The following is a 17,373-nucleotide window of genomic DNA, read 5'->3' as shown; positions in this document are numbered from 1 at the left end:
TGAGCAGGGGTCATTTTGTAAAAAAAGAGGCACCGGAGCTCATTAGCACAACTTACTTCCATATGACGTCACCAGAAGGTGTACTGAATTATATCAGCTCAGCATCTATGTGAAAATGCTTTGTGAATTATAATTGTCATAATCAAACCTTACTCCCATCACACTTTTTAAATTACTTTCTCCTGCTTGGCCACAGTGGCATGAGGAAGATTTCCATCTCTCTGTTTTATATGTTTTGGTTATTTTCCCATTTTTTGTGGGGGAAAATATTAGAAAGTTTGTCAGATCTTAGAGTTCAGCTACATTCTCACAGGGGGTTTGAACAATAGAGCCCAGAAACAAGTATTTGGGGGGCGGGGGAATAAGAAAGAAAGAGCACAATAAAATTTAGAGGTTCCGGAGCTCCATTCCTGTGAGCTCCTGTCCAAAATGAGGCCTGCCCATGAGTAAGGGTATCATAGCCACATGAGTAAGCCAGTTTGGTGTAGTGGTTAAGTGCACAGACTCCTATCTTGGAGAACCAGTTTGATTCCCCACTCCTCCACATACACCTGCTGCTGGAACCTTAGGTCAGCCACAAGTTCTCTCAAGGCTGTTCTGCTCAAGAGCAGGTTCTGTCAGAGCTGTCTCAGCCCCCTCTACCTCACAGTGTGTCTGTTGCAGGGAGGGGAAGGGAAAGGAGAATGTCAGCTGCTCTGAGACTCCTTTGTCTAGTGAAGGGCGGGGCATAAATCTAATCCCTTCTTCTTCTCTTTTTCTTCTTTCCACAGTCAGAGGCAACCCAAGGGAAGGAGATGGAGGAGGAGGACCCAGAAGGACCTGGGATTGGCAAGAGATCAAAGAAAGGTTCTCATCCCACCCATACAAGGAGTGGTGCTGAATTCTGGGAAAGATCTGTGTCAGAGATCTTGTTTCAGGATACTAGAGCCACAGATGTACGCATCCAATGCTTCCGGCAGTTCCGCTATCATGAGGTTGATGGACCCAGAAAGGTTTGCAGCCAGCTCCATGGACTTTGCAACCAGTGGCTGGAGCCGGAGAGGCACACCAAGAAGCAAATCCTGGACCTGGTGATCCTGGAGCAGTTCCTGGCCATCCTGCCCCAGGAAATGCAGTGCTGGGTCAGAGGGTGTGGGCCAGAGACCAGTTCTCAGGCGGTGGCCCTGGCTGAAGGTTTCCTCCTGAGTCAGGCAGAAGAGAAGAAGCAGGAAGACCAGGTGAGGGATTTTCCTTCACTCAGTTCAAGCAACGACCTTTTCCTAAGGCTTCCCAGGCAGATATTTCTGCCTCTAGAGAATTCACAAGACTGGGAAGAAAACCCAACTCTGATTCTTTCTCGTGTGGCCAATGCAGGTGCGAGAAGTCTGGGAGTGGGGCAGAATCCATCTCCACATCCTGTTCCATTCCTTCTCCTACCCATCTCCTTTTCTGTTCTTTCAGAAGCAGGGACCAGCAGTGAAGATGGAAGCTATCATCTTTGAGGAGGAAGGGCAGAGGGCTCTGGCCAAGCAGCGTGCCCAAGATGCCCTCTCAGGTGGTAAGGCTGTTTTGTAGCCAGATAAGATTGGGAAAATAGTGAAGCTGTTGGGTAGAAAATTTAGGACAGGAGGAAAAGGAAATACTTCTGCACACAACACACAGTTAAGTTCTGGGATTCAGTGCCATAAAGGGTTGCCAGATCTGGGTTTGGAAAATACCTGGAGACATTGGAGGTGGATCTAGGAGAAGGCAGGGTTTGGGGAGGGGACGGGCCTCAGCGTGGTACAATGCCATAGAGTTCACCCTTCAAAGCAGCCATTTTCTCCAGGGGTATAAGACAGCAACAGTTTCAGTGTACAGATAAGCTCAATAAACAAAAACTCACCGAAACAGGCAATATTTCAACATGATAAACACAGTATCTTATTGAAATTATAGAATCATTGAATCATAGAGTTGGAAGGGACCTCCAGGGTCATCTAGTCCAACCCCCTGCACAATGCAGAAAACTCACAAATACCTCCCCCAAAAGTCACAGGATCAGCATTGCTGTCAGATGGCCATCTAGCCTCTGTTTAAAAACCTTCAAGGAAGGAGAGCCCACCACTTCCCAAGGAAGCCTGTTGCACTGAGGAATCGCTCTAACTATCAGGAAGTTCTTCCTAATGTTGAGCCGGAAACTCTTGATTTAATTTCAACCCATGGGTTCAGGTCCTACCTTCTGGGGCCACAGAAAAAGTCTATCATTGATAGACTTTTCCTCCATCTATCTAGTCCCCTTTTCAAGTTGTTTATTCCTATGGCCATCACTACCTCCTCTGGCAGCAAATTTCCCATTTGAATCACACTCTGTGTAAAATAGTATTCCCTTTGTCCGTCCTGAACCTACTGCCCTTGACTTCATTGGATTCCCTTGAGTTCTAGTGAGAAGTTCTCTCCACCCATGGATAATTATTAGTTGTGTTAGGGACTTTGTTTATTTTCCTTCACTCACATTACTATATAGTTTTAAAGCACCTTATCTGTTCGCTTGCCCTTTATTGATTTTCCTGTTTGAAATAAACCTTTTTGTTGTTCTTTGTTACTCTGCCTGGTTCTCATGCCTATTTTTATTGGTCAAGACAAGGGAAATCTGAAGGGCTTGGGAGGGTTCTCTGGGCCTTCCCAAGGGACCCTAATTCCAGAGTTGTGGCAGCTTCAGGTGGCATCCCATCTAGGTCATGAAAGGGGGAGAACGGAGTACCTGGGCCATGGGCCTTATCCAGCAGGGATGCAGTCATGTTTTTGAACTCCAAAGAGCACATTTCAGTTCTCACAGGAATCTCAATGGATCAGCAGCATTTAGAAACCCCCAAGGTTCACAGGTACCTGGTGCTTCTCTTCTGCCTCTCCCGCATTTTACTAAACATCCCTACAAATTTTGTTGGGTATTCCCATGGTAAGATTTCACAGCCTTGGGAAGGAGGGTGCATGAAGCAGGATTCACACAAGCAAACAAATGAAGGCATCTAGGCTAACAATCTTTCTTTCTTCTCTCTTTCACAGGTCTGGAACAGGTGGTGTTCAGAGGTGTGGAAACAGCTGCTGCCACTCCAGTCCAGGTAGAGGAGATCAGAGGGCCACAGGCTGGGTCCCCCTCCTTTCACAGAGAGGGGTTTTTGCTCCTGCAGTTGCTCCTAAGTTGTCCAAGGGAAAGAAACGCTGAATGCCATTCCCTTTACGCATGCAAAACTCTACATCCTGCATCCACTTTGCATGGCATGATCTCTGATGAGGGAATCCACTCTTTCTTTCAGTGTCCCTTTTCCTTTGAGGAGGTGGCCGTGTATTTCACCGAGGCAGAGTGGGCACTGCTGGATCCGAGTGAAAGAGCTCTCTACAGGGAAGTCATGCTGGAGAACTATGGGAGCGTGGCCTCTCTGGGTAAGGATCTTTCATAGGTGCCAAAGGTGTGAATTGCTGCCATTGGGATGGTTCAGAAATCAAAATATCGAACACAAATAAATCATTTTCAGATCTGCCCCACTACGTGTGTCCCCCCCCCCCCAGGGTCTCAAGGAGTTGGGTGGCAGTGAAATTAATATTTAGCGAGGCTAGGTTAACTGACCCAACCTGCCTGGCTGGCCTAGGGGCAACTGAGGCCAGTGTTGTGGCAGTCGCTCAAGCCAGAGAAGGTGTCCTGGCCTGAGGCCAAGGAAGGTCTGGGAGGCCCTCAGACTCTAGGATTTCTCAATTGTCAGTCTTTACAACATGCTTTTCCTGCAGATGGAATTATGGCTATCTGGACCTCCCCCCACTTAAACAGGTTAGGATTTGGAGCTTTGATCTTGACCATGTTTCCATTCTCCGAGAAGAATTTTCCCCCTCTTCCTTGGATTCCTTTCCCTTATAAGAGTGATCATTTTCTCGCTCATGTTGGCAAAGAAGCCCTGAATTAAGAGAGTGCATGGTGGAGACACATGAAGGCCTTTCCTCTGGAAAAAGGGTGGAGAGTTTGTCAAGTAAAGAGGTGACAAGGACTCAAGCCTGGGACACCTCTTGGGCAAGCATGCTGCACTCAGAGCAGTGGGACCTCAAGTTTATATCCACACAGGAAACCAGACCTTGGTAAAACATATGGAGGTTTATTAAATACTTTAGCGAAAAAGATATTACTAGGCAACACAGTCTACAGTTTTGTAGCAAGAAAAATAAGAAAGCTAATTTTTCTACCTAATACTTCAATATCTGGTATTGGATGGCACAGCTTTTACATATCAGAATCCAAACCTGAGGGCCAAGCAGTATCTATGTAGCTGTCCACTGCAACAGAGCTTGGCATAGTCACTGCCACTGTCCTCTCAAAACACAAAGTCAGCATGCCTTTCATCTTGTCTATGGCTTAACTATAGTCTGTTGCCCTCTGGTGTCAAGTGATCTTCCAAATCCAATCAGGGAGCTTGCTTGATGAACCTTCTAGAAGATGACGACTTCACTCTTGTTTCTCTCCTCTCATCTAGTTACAAAGCTAAACACAGATTCCCATGATGGGTCGATTACCACATTCTTGAATTCAGCCTTGAAAAAGATAAGGACAGTGTAGGCAGGGAGGGCCAATTACAGACACCTACAAGCCGGAGCAGGCCTAATATTTACATTAACCCTTGGGAGGAAATCAGAGTGTTTTGCCTCACAAGAAGGTATTTTCTTCCCAAATAAGCTGGCTGTGAATGGATATCCTTCATAGATATGTCAAAACAATGGGCAAGGAATAATAGTGGCTTTCTGCTTTTCTTCTTGGCAATTCTTGGTTTGGTAGGATTATAAAGACCATTGGGCTAGGAGGGAAGGAGGCCTCCTAGGACCTGAAATCCGGAGACTCAGAAGCTCCTTCTGGACAAGAGCTCAGCTGTGACTGTTGAGGGGCTATGGGATCCTTAAACACTTGATATTCTGAGGAAAGGTATGGGGGGTTAGATAAGATCAGGCAAGCTGAATGAGGCTAAAGGGCCATCAGTTCTTTCCTACTGCAGTCACAGAGATGCCTTGGAATTTTCCCTGCCCGCCCAGGATGTAATGGGATTTCTCTTTTTATTCCAGCAGGGGATAATCAGAAGAATGAGAAGAGTGAGGAATTTCAGCAGCAATTGCCCGATGAAGACAAGAATGAAGATGTGAGAGGAAACTTCAGGAATCAAGGCAGATGTAAGAGGACGAAAGGAAGCCACGTGTTCGAGAAGAGGGATCAACTCATTCCTTTCCAAGGGAGGGATATCTGTGAAGTAATTCATGTGGCAGAGAAAATAGACAACTGCTCGGAGTGTGCAATGAACTTCTCAGATAAAACCCAATACAATATCCATTTGCAAATGCACAGTGGAAAGGAGATCCATCAATGCTTGGAGTGTAAAAAGAGCTTCCTTTGGAGAGCAGAGCTCCTTATGCATCAACAAACACATGCAGGAGAGAAACATTATAGGTGCTCAGGCAGCAGTGAGAGTCTCTCGCAGAAATCAGACCTTATTAAACACCAAAGGATTCACTCAGGAGAGACTGGAATGGCATTCTCTGATGGAAAAAAGCATAACATACACTTTCCAAAGCACAGTATAATGAAGGCATGCAAATGCTTTCGGTGTGGAAAGTACTTTAAATACAAATCACAGCTTCTTGTGCACCAAAGAATACACACAGGGGAGAAACCTTTTGAATGCTCCGAGTGTGGAACAAGATTTAGGCGGAGTAGCCATCTGCAGCGGCATCTAAGAACCCACACAGGGGAGAAACCCTTTGAATGCTCAGAGTGTAGAAAGAAATTCAGTTCAAGTGGTAATCTTCAACAGCATCTAAGAACCCACAACAGGGAGAAACCTTTTGAATGTTCAGAATGTGAAAAGACATTCCGTCACAGATGCAGTCTTCAACAGCATCTAAGAACTCACACAGGGGAGAAACCTTTTGAATGTTCAGAATGTGGAAAGAGATTCAGTCACAGTTGCAGTCTTCAACAGCATCTAAGAATCCATACAGGGGAGAAACCTTTTGAATGCTCAGAATGTGGAAAGAGATTGCGTGACAGTAGCAATTTTCGGCGGCACCAGAGAACCCATACAAAGGAGAAACCTTATGACTGCAAAGACTGTGGAAAGAAATTCAGTCAGCTTGGCAATCTTCAGCAACATCAAAGAAATCACACTGGGGAAAAACCTTTCAAGTGTTCAGAGTGTGGGAAAAGATTCAGTGGGGCTGGCAATCTTCAACGGCATCAAGGAACCCACAGAGGTGAGAAACCTTTTGAATGCTCAGTATGTGGGAAGAAGTTAAGTCAAAGTGGCCATCTGCAACAGCATCTAATAACCCATACAGGGGAGAAACATTTTGAATGCTTGAAGTGCCCAAAGAAATTCAGTCGAAATTGTGACCTTCAAAGGCACCAAAGAACCCACACAAATGAGAAACCTTATGAATGCTCAGAATGTGGAAAGAAATATAGTCATAGCTGTGACCTTAAAAAGCATCTAAGAACACACACTGGTGAGAAACCATTTGAATGTCCAGAGTGTGGGAAAAGATTCAATTGCAGTGGCAGTCTTCAGCAGCATCAAAGAATCCACAGAGGGGAGAAACCTTTTGAGTGCTCAGAGTGTGGAAAAAGATTCAGTTGGAGTGACCATCTTCAGCGGCATCAAGGAACCCACAGACAGGAGAAACCTTTTGAATGCTCACAGTGTGAAAAGAAATTCAGTCACAGTAGCAATCTTCTAAAGCATCAAAGAACCCACACAGGGGAGAAACCTTTTGAATGCTCAGAATGTGGGAAGAGATTCAGTCAGAAAGGCCATCTTCACAAGCACTTAAGAACTCACACAGGAGAGAAGCCTTTTGAGTGTTCAGAGTGTGGAAAGAAATTCAGTCAGAGTGGCAACCTTCAACAGCATCAAAGAACCCACACAGGGGAGAAGCCTTTTGAGTGCTCAGAGTGTGGGAAGAGATTCAGTCAGAGTGGCAACCTTCAACAGCATCAAAGAACCCACACAGGGGAAAAACCTTTTGAATGCTCAGAGTGTGGAAAGAGATTCAATCGGAGTGACAATCTTCAGCAGCATCAAAGAACCCACACAGAGCAGAAGCTTCTGAGTGCTCAGAGTATGGAAAGTCCTTCAACTGGATCATCGCTCTTCAACAGCATCTAAGAATACACATAAAGGAAAAACCTTTTGAATGCTCATTGTGAAAAGAGATTCATTCAGATCTGTAATCTTCAAAAATATCCATGAACTCACATGGAAAGAATCCTTCTTAATGCTCAGAGTGTAGGAACAGATTTCATCAGCATGGCCATCTTCAGCAGCATCAAAGAACCCACACAAGGAGAAACCATATGACCACTTAGCTTGTGAAAAGTGCTTTTCTCTTATTTGACATCTAAAATAAAACCAAAGACCATAGAAAGGGCTGAATCTATGTAAAATCTTGTAAAGACCTTGTATCTGCCCAGAAACTTTTATCATAACCTAGAAGAAATTATAGAAATAGTTGGGCTAAGAAAAGAGCTCAGATGAGGAAGAAAGAATGGATGTGTTCTGATGGTAGAAGGAGACTCAAGACCAGCCCATGCCTCCTTAACTATTGTGGAATCCACATAGGAGAGTGTTGTATGAATCTGCACATTTGAATGTCCTTAGCCAATAAAAGACATACAGCTGGAGTTCAGGTGAAGGAGGAAGGTGGGGGGGAGTTTATTGCAATGAACTAAGAGCAGAGTTAGGCCATCGTGAGCATTACCAAGCTGCTCTGAAATTTTTCAAAATGGTTACAATCGTATCTACCCTTGATTGGGGCTCATTTTGTAGCAGGAGGTCCTTTGCATATTAGGCCACACACCCCTGACTTAGCCAATCCTCCAAGAGCTTACAGGGCTCTTATTACAGGGCCTACGGTAAACTCCAGGAGGATTGGCTACATCAGGAGTGTGTGGCCTAATATGCAAAGGAACTCCTGCTACAAAATGAGCCCTGATGACACATTGATGACACACTGGCATGTTACCATATGTGCATACCAATCGGCTGCAACCTGCCTAATTTCATCGCGAGAGCCAGCTACACGCTACTGATACACTTTGCCAGCTTGGCATTTGTCCATTGGTTGGAAACTGTGTTGTAGCAAGAAATTCAATATGCATGCGTCTGCCTTGTCCAGATAAATCCAGTTCTGGGGGGAGGAGGCGAAGAAAAAATAAGATGTTGATGATGGATTTATAACCTGCCCTCCACTCTGAATCTCAGAGCAGCTCACAATCTCCTTTACCTTCCTCCCCCACAACAGACACCTGTGAGGTGGGTGGAGCTGAGAGAGCTCTCCCAGAAGCTGCCCTTTCAAGGACAACTCTGTGAGAGCTATGGCTAACTCAAGGTCAGATCAGGAGCTGCAAGTGGAGGAGTGGGGAATCAAGCCTGGTTCTCCCAGATAAGAGTCCACACACCTAACCACTACACCAAACTGCCCCCCTACTTCTCTATTGTTACCTAGAAACACAGCAGAGATACCGAAATGCAGTGAGATATAGTTCAACGTTAGATAAGACTGCTGCTCAGCAGGGCCGAATCTAGGGGGAGGCAGAGGGAGGTGTTTGCCCTGGGCTCTGATGGAAGGGTGTGTGTGTGTGCCAAATTGGGTATGGAGTCCATTGTATTCTGTGGAACCATAAGACAGAATGGCCCATAAGGGGCATCATTTTTCAATTCTGCCCCCCCTCAAAAAACATGTAGATCTGGTCCTGCTCCTCAGACCCATTTGTTCTTTCCACCCAACTCTGAATTCTTCTAGACAGAAACAGAAGGGAGGAGATGGAAGGTTTCCTTTTCTTGCTCTGAACCCCCTCCTGGACTCCATGAGTAATGTCCCCTCTAACTCCTCGCACTTCCTCAATTCCTTCCTTGAGGCCATGCCTTCAATGATCTGACTGAGAAAATCCTCTTTTCATCTCACTACTTTAGTTTGGAAAGGAATCTGTGTTAGGGTCTGCAAGGAAAAAAATATCCTACCTTTTATTTCTGGTTTATTCCTATGGTTTGTGGGTGTTTTTATATAGTTAATTAAATTTTAATCTGCCTCAGACTCTTTTGCCATCACTGATGATTGGCTGTTTTGATTGTGGGCTCAGAAATGAGTTCCATGAAGAAGGGCCTTTTTAGCGATTGCCCCTTTTTGTTTGTGGAGCTCTTTGTGTGGCTTCTTTTTGCCTTTTCGGAAAGCCTTTGAGGAAATATGTGCTCCTAAATGTGACCAGCTTGCATCCTAAACTGACCAATGGTTCTTTCCTGACAGGGAGGCCTGAAATGGCAGGAGGGCCAAAATGGCTGCCTGGAATCACAAGGGATGAACTGTTTTTCACCATTTGTGATGCCGCCCTGGTTTTTCCGCCAGGCATATGGTTGAGGACAGCGATGGGTCAGAGAGAACAGTGGCCTCTCCCAGGTTTCTTTCCCACCTCTATTTCTGCCTGTTTAGACCCTTCCCTCTGGGTGGAATATGGATTGTTTGCCAGCTATTCTAACTATAGATGTGTGACACCATCCAATAGTAGAGCAAACTGTTAAAGAAAAAGGTAAAGGTGCAAGCACCAGTTGTTTTCGACTCTGGGGTGACGTTGCTTTCACGGCAGACTTTGTTTTCGACTCTGGGGTGACGTTGCTTTCACGGCAGACTTTTTACAGGGTGGTTTGCCATTGCCTTCCCCAGTCATCTACACTTTCCCCCCAGCAAGCTGGGTACTCATTTTACCGACCTCGGAATGATGGAAGGCTGACTCGACCTGGAGCCGGCTACCTGAACCAGCTTCCGCTGGGATCGGAGCAGAGGGCTCCGACTGCAGTACTGCAGCTTTACCACTCTGCACCATGGGACTCTTTTAACTGTTAAATAGTACTGGAGTTAATATGTATTGTATGCATTTTATTATGTGTTGCTATATATCTTATGTCGTACACTGGCCTGCGGCCTGCTTGCAGGAAATGGAGCAGGATAGAATTCAAATAAACTAAACTACTATACTCTTTTTAGAAAGCAGTGTGTGTGTGGTGGGTGAGATTGGTGGGATCGAGAGAGTGGGATTTGTGGATTTCAATCCTGGACAATCCTGGGGGCTGAAGCCCAGAGCAAGCGTTTTTCCTGAAGAGCTCTGGAGGGAGGGTGGCTATTAGCCAAAGGGTGTAGATGAAACTCTCTGTCTGGGGCAGTCATGCGCTGTATTCTTGGTGCTTGTGGGGGCAACAGTGCGAGGGCTTCTAATGTCCTGGCCCCACTGGTGGACCTCTGGATGGCACCATTTTTTTTTGGCCACTGTGTGACACAGAGTGTTGGACTGGATGGGCCATTGGCCTGATCCAGCATTGCTTCGCTTATGTCCTTATGAGGGAGGCTGGATGCCAGTGTGGGCTCCCATCAGGCCTGTGAGCAACTCACTGTCATCTGCTTCCTTCCTCTCTCTTGCTTCCTTCCGCATCACAGCTTGCTTTGCCAGGCTTAATCACACAGGAGCTACAGAGCAAAGCCTCTACTTTCTTTATTGTCTGACTAGCACATGAAGCAACTTATGTACAAAAGTTCGCAATGCCCAGCCATTTCATGTTTTCCCCTCACTTAGGTTCAAAGAATGAGATTTCTGTAATGAATGGCAATAAATCAAAAGTAGGCTTGCAGCTTACAGATACACAACCGAACAGCATACTCAAGATTGCTGCAGCACAGACATTGTTTCCAGATTTTGATGCAATAATTCAGAGCAAGGTAAATAAATTATTGCAAGAGTGCTAACGTTTTAAGCATATTTTAAGTTTTTAAAAAATCTTTAATTGTGTTTGGCTGTGTCCTTTATAAAGTTTACATCTCTGCTACCTGGCATTACACTTTGACACACATGGCCCGATAATTTAGATGGCATTCTGTCTGGTTAAAATAATTTATGTTGATACTGTGGGGGAGATAGTACACACACCTGTAGACGTTAAGAGAACCTCCAGTTATTAAAAGTCTGCCTGAACTGATATGTCTTACAGGCCCTGCGGAATTGTGAGAAATGTTGAGCTGGAAGGGACCTAGTCTCCTCAGGGAGGGCATTCCAGAGGGCAAGCACAGCCACGGAGAAGGCTCTTGCCCTCGTAGTGGTCAAACAGGCATCCTTTAGCCCAGGTATCTTTAATAGATTTAACAAACTTGATTGTAGTGCTCTCTGGGGCTCGTGTGGGGAAAGGTGGTCCCGGAGGTAGACAGGTCTCAAGCCATATAGGGCTTTAAAGGTCATAACCAGCACTTTGAACCGGGCTCGGAACGCTACAGGCAACCAGTGCAGCGTCTCCAGTGCAGGTTGGATGTGCACCCGTAAAGGCAGCTCCAATACCAACCTGGCTGCAGCATTCTGCACCAGTTGCAGCTTCCGGGTCCGAGTCAAGAGCAGCCCTATGTAGAGGGTGTTACAGTAGTCTATTCTTGAGGTGACCATTGTGTGGATTACTGTAGTCAAGTCGCTGCGTTCCAGGTATGGAGCCAACTTGTCTTATCTGCCTGGATCTGTAACTGGTTGACAGATTACACTTCAATCCACTGCTCCCCCCATCTGCGATTTGCGGCATCTGTTCATTGATGTGTGCAGGTCAAAGAAGATGGAGGGAATCCTGAGGGTGGGTGGAATTGTTATAACATGCCATAAACTTTGTCCCATGGGGCACCTTTTTTAAGTGGAAGCATAAGATGCCCTTTAAAACGATGGAGTTTCTCTGTACTCCACGTTGGAAATTTGGAAACTTGAAAAAGTTTTAGAATGAATAATCAGTCAGTCAGTCCTTGAGCATTTAGAAAAGATGACTGTGATTACTAAGAGCCAGCATGGGTTTCTCAAGAACAAGTCAAGTCAGACTAACCTGATCTCTTTTTTTGAGAAAGTTACTACCTTGCTGTATGCAGGGAGTGCTGTAGACATAGTTTATCTTGATTTCAGTACGGCTTTTTCCACATATTCTTGTTGACAAGTTGGTAAAATGTGGCTTGGATTCTATTACTGTTATGTGGATCTGTAACTGGTTGACAGATCGCACCCAAAGAGTTCTTGTTAATAGTTCCTCATATTCTTGGAGAGGAGTGCCAAGTGAAATGGCTCAAGGATCTGTGCTGAGACCTGTTTTGTTTAATATCTTTATAAATGATTTGGGTGAAGGAATAGAGGGAATGCTTATTAACTTTGCAGATGATCCTAAATTGGGAGGGGTAGCAAATACAGTAGAAGGTGGAGTCATGATACAGGATGATATTGACAGACTGGAAAACTGGGCTGAAATAAATAAAATGATTTTTAATGGGGATAAATGTAAAGTTCTGCATTTAGGTAGGAAAAATCTAATGCATTATTAAAGATGGGGGACACTTGTCTAGTATTGTGTTCAGTTTTGGGCGCCACAATTTAAAAAGGACAGACAAGCTAGACAAGCTAGAATGTGTTCATAGGAGGACAACAAAGATGGCGAGCAGTCTGTGAGTCCTGTGAGGAAAAGCTGAAGGAGCTGGATATGTTTAGCCTGGAGAGGAGATGACTGAGATGGTATAATCACCATCTTCAAGTACTTGAAGGACTGTCATATAGAGGAAGGTGTGGAGTTGTTTTCTGTTGCCCCAGAAGGTTGGACCAGAACCAGTGAGTTGACATTAAATCAAAAGTTTCCAGCTCAACATCAGGAAGAACTTCCCGACAGAGCAATTCCTCAGTGAAACAGGCTTCCTCAGGAGGTGGTAGGCTCTCCTTCTTTGGAGGTTTTAATAATAAGAAGAATGAGAAACCTTGTTGGGCTGAGCCATGTTGGGCTGGGCTGCATGTGTACCTACTTGAGATTAGGTTGCAGAGATATAAACTTTATAAAGGACACAGACAAGCACAATTAAAGGGTTTTTTTAAAAAAGTTTAAAACATGCTTAAAACATTAGCACTCGTTGGTCTTAAAGGTGCTTTCTTTGTATCTCTCCCATGGGATCCAGAGAGCTGGGCAAAGGAAACTCTGACTCTTTCTTTCCTTCCCCAGGGAACCAAGAGGGGGAGGAGCCTCAGCCACTAGAAGGAAGAGAGACTTGGCTCAGTAGCTCTCCTGTGCAATTGAGAGAGCCAGGCAAAGCAAGCTCTTCCTTCCCAAGGAAGGTGCTTGTGGGAGCAACAGTGGAGAAAATAAAGGGGGCAACAGTGGAGAAAATAAAGGCTTTGCTCTGTAGCGCCTGTGCGACTGAGCAAGCCTTGTAAAGCAAGGAAGCAAGAGAGAGGGAGAAGGAAGCAGATGACAACCAGTTGCTCAAGGGCCTGATAGGAGCCCTCCGGGGGCCTGATTCAGCCCCCAGGATGCATGTTTGACACCCCTGCTTTAGAAGGTGGTCTCTTTAACTTGAGAACATAAGAGAAGTCATGTTGGATCAAGCCACTGGCCCATCCAGTCCAACACTCTGTGTCACACATTGGCCAAAGCCCAGGTGCCATCAGGGGGTCCACCAGTGTGGCCAGGACACTAGAAGTCCTCCCACAATACAGTTTGCCCCAAAGTTTCCATCTATACCTTGTGGCTACTAGTCACTAAGAACATGAGAAGCCATGTTGGATCAGGCCAATGGCTTATTCAGTCCAACACTCTGTGTCACCCAGGAGTCAAATCCCAGGTGCCATCAGGAGGTCCATCAACTGGGCCAGACCTCCATGAGCCCTCCCACTGTTGTCCCCTGATCACCAAGAATACAGAGCTCCAGACAGTGTTCCATCTAGACCTTGTGGGTAAGAGACACTGATGGATTTCTGCTCCAGATGTCGATCCAATCCCCTCTTGAAGCTGTCTATAACTCCTCAGACCAGTAGTTTTTATTTAAAGGGGGAAGGCAGTACTCATACAGAAAACTGCCCTTTCCACTAATTTCTCTCCCATGACTTGGCAGAGTACAAGTTGCCTGTACTCAGTAACCTGCAAGTTGCCAGTACTCAGTAACCATGAATACCCCCCCTCAAAAAAAAAAACAAGCTGCATAAAACTGTCTGCAACTATAAGCAGCAATTGAAGGCAGCCCTTCCTTAGACCCCTCCCACTTGGCAATATTTATCTGCATACCCCTCAAAACCTCTGAGGTAAGAGAAAGTGGCCAAATCTCCAGGAACTTCCCAAGGAGGAGATGGCGACCAGAGCCAATAGGGCAGAATGATAAGTGCCTCCAGGAAGGGGTGGCCAAACTTGCTTAATGTAAGAGCCAAATAGAATAAATGTCAGATGTTTGAAAACCACAAGACATGTTTGGTGTAGTGGTTAAGTGTGCAGACTCTTATCTGGGAGAACCTGGTTTGATTTCCCACTCTTCCACTTGCACCTGCTGGAAGGGCCTTGAGTTAGCCATAGCTCTCGCAGGACTTGTCCTTGAAAAGGCAGCTGCTGTGAAAGGCCTCTCAGCCCCACCCACCTCACAGGATGTCTGTTGTGTGTGTGGGGGAAGATAAAGGAAATTGTAAGCAGCTCTGAGTCTCTGATTCAGAGAGAAGGGTGGGGTATAAATCTGCAATTCTTCTTCAAGTGTTTGAGAGCAGCAAGGACGGTAAATATAACGGGAGAGGTGGAAAGAAAGCAACTTTAAATGCATTCTCCAAACCGTTAGCTGGCTTGGCTTGGAAAAGCGATTAAAAGAACCAAATGTCTTCTCGGAGCCGGCCAACGGGATGATGGAGGCTACGAGAGCCGCACAATATGTGTGAAAGGGTCACATATAACAAGTGTTTGGTTTTGAGAAACAGAGGAGATGTTACAGGAGGAACCCAGATTTCAAATGCAATCCCAAAATCACTTTCCTAGGAGGAAGAACCCAATTGAACAGGCCTCCGGGAGGGTTCCGATTAGGCCTGCTTCAGATGGCTTGGTCTGAAGCAGTTACTGTTCAGTTTCCCTTAATTCGCTTTTTCGTGCCGTGTCCTGAGATGGCCGAGCAGCATGGGATCCCCTAGGAGCGCAGCCCTGTGCAGAGTGACTCCGGAGCAGCAGCCCCGTTGAGCAGCAAAGCCCGCTCTGACCATCTGGCTGGTGCTTCTCCTCTACAGGACCGGAAGCTTTTTTATTCGGCTGCAGCACTGAAAGGGTTAAAATGACTGAGCTGCTTGCCAGAGAGGCTGAGCGGGGGGGGGAGCGGAAGAGAGGAAAAGCTCTCTTGCGGGGGTGGGGGAGGACTTTGCAGCTGAATGGCGAATGACAGGGAAGGGCTCCAGATGTGCAGGGAGGCCCTTTGCAGCTGGATCCTGGGAAAGCTTGCTCAGCAATAAGTCCTGGTGGGATAAACATTTCATTCCCGGCAGAGAGGAACGCTGCTATCGTCTGCGTTATTTTGGTCGGTGGGGTTTTAAATCATTTTAAAATGCAGTTTTTGGGGTATATTTTAAGTTTTTAGCTGCCTGGGGGGGGCAAAAAGGTGGGGATCTGAATTTTGAAAACTATCAATAAACTCTCAGTTCTTGCGGTCACTGGGAGGACCAGAAAGGAGTCCCACGTGTGATCATGACGGGAGAAATCTGAGTTGACAGAATCACAAGAGTTGGAAGGGACCTCCGGGGTCATCTAGTCCAACCCCCTGCACAATGCAGGGAATTCACAAGCACCCCATCCCCCACACAATGACCCCTGCTCCAAACCCAGAAGATGACAAAAAAACAAAAATTGTCTCCAGGATCCCATGCCAATCAGCTCCCACCCATGTCATGTTCTGGCCAGTTCTCTCCCCCTCCCCCGCATCCACATTCTCTCCTTCATCCAGGCAGCCTCTTTGCCCTGACCGGGACAAGGTTAACCCACTTAGGTAGGTTTCCAGAAAGCTTTTTGATAAAAGTTTCTCCTCAAAGGCTCTTAGGTATTTAACTCAGCAGTCAAGGGAGTCCTCCTGTGGATCAAAAACCGGTTAATTTAACAGGAAACAAAGATTGAGCCTAAACAGGCAGTTTTCATAGGATTTGAAAAAGTGACGAAAAGGGCAACTAAAATGATTAAGGGGCTGAAACACTTTCCCTATGAATAAAGGCTTAAAGAGATAAGGGCTTTTTAGCCTGGAGAAATTATGATTGAGCAGAGACATGATAGAGGTTTACAGAATAATGCATGGGAAAGAAAAGGTAAAGAAGTACTTTTCTCCCTTTCTCATGGGCAGTCAATGAAATTAATGAGCGGTGGGTTTAGAACAGATAAAAGGAAGCACTTCTTCAGTAATTAACATGTGGCATTCACTGCCACAGGAGGTGGTGGCAGCTACAAGCATAGCTTCAAGAGGGGACTGGAGAAACATCTGGAGCAGAGGCCCATCAGTGGCTGTTAACCACAAGCTGTTGATGGAACACTCTGTCTGGGGCAGTGATGCTCTATATTCTAGGTTCTTGGTGGGCAACACTGCTGCCCACTTGGACAGAGCTATTGGCTAATGCATCTGGCCATTTGCGGGAGATATAGAGAAGGTTTACTTTCCTGAAGGAAAGTACAGGCATATTTTGAAAAGCCTGATATGTAGCCCAAGGACACTACTTCTGATCCACTGGGCCAATCCTCAGGTGTCTTCACCAGGGCCGGTGATGTAGCTCCGTTCTCTTTTGCTTTCCATGTGCCTTTTTGTTTGTTTAAAGGCAACCTTTATTAGCATAACGAGGAAAAAAGAGAGAGAGAAAGAGAAAGAAACACAGGCCAAGATAGAAGTAAACGGTCTTCAGCAATTTTCTAGTACAAACAACTTAAAGAACGTAGAACGCAGTAGGAGTCCAGTAGCACCTCAGACCAACAAAGTTTTATTCAGAATGTAAGCTTTCGTATGCATGCAGATTTCTTAGAACATAAGAACATAAGAGAAGCCATGTTGGATCAGGCCAACGGCCCATCAAGTCCAACACTCTGTGTCACACAGTGGCAAAAGATTTTATATACACACATACACTGTGGCTAATAGCCACTGATGGACCTGTGCTCCATATTTTTATCTAAACCCTTCTTGAAGGTGGCTATACTTGTGGCCGCCACCACCTCCTGTGGCAGTGAATTCCACATGTTAATCACCCTTTGGGTGAAGAAGTACTTCCTTTTATCCGTTTTAACCTGTCTGCTCAGCAATTTCATCGAATGCCCACGAGTTCTTGTATTGTGAGAAAGGGAGAAAAGTACTTCTTTCTCTACTTTCTCCATCCCATGCATTATCTTGTAAACCTCTATCATGTCACCCCGCAGTCGACGTTTCTCCAAGCTAAAGAGTCCCAAGCGTTTCAACCTTTCTTCATAGGGAAGGTGCTCCAGCCCTTTAATCATTCTAGTTGCCCTTCTCTGGACTTTCTCCAATGCTATAATATCCTTTTTGAGGTGCGGCGACCAGAACTACACACAGTACTCCAAA

General features: G+C 45.7%; 2 protein-coding genes across 3 annotated transcripts in view; both read left to right on the top strand.

Moving 5' to 3' along the window:
• The window catches only part of LOC132571225 (zinc finger protein 709-like), a 1,224,940-nt gene extending 1,217,530 nt beyond the window's left edge, over positions 1-7,410 (top strand). Inside the window, exons 2-6 of one of the 2 annotated variants that reach the window (XM_060237949.1) lie at positions 771-1,217; positions 1,441-1,537; positions 3,025-3,080; positions 3,276-3,402; positions 5,059-7,410. In XM_060237949.1, coding sequence (XP_060093932.1) covers positions 795-1,217; positions 1,441-1,537; positions 3,025-3,080; positions 3,276-3,402; positions 5,059-7,151 — 2,796 coding nt within the window. In that variant the 5' untranslated portion in view covers positions 771-794 and the 3' untranslated portion in view covers positions 7,152-7,410. The remainder of the gene's footprint in view (positions 1-770; positions 1,218-1,440; positions 1,538-3,024; positions 3,081-3,275; positions 3,403-5,058) is intronic. The other variant, XM_060237950.1, reaches the window with a different exon arrangement.
• Positions 1-17,373, top strand: part of LOC132571892 (uncharacterized) — an 851,656-nt gene that overhangs the window by 2,129 nt on the left and 832,154 nt on the right. The window lies entirely within an intron of this gene.

Source organism: Heteronotia binoei, chromosome 5 (assembly GCF_032191835.1).
Source record: "Heteronotia binoei isolate CCM8104 ecotype False Entrance Well chromosome 5, APGP_CSIRO_Hbin_v1, whole genome shotgun sequence".
Lineage (NCBI taxonomy): Eukaryota > Metazoa > Chordata > Lepidosauria > Squamata > Gekkonidae > Heteronotia > Heteronotia binoei.
This window is presented reverse-complemented; position numbering and strand designations above follow the sequence as displayed.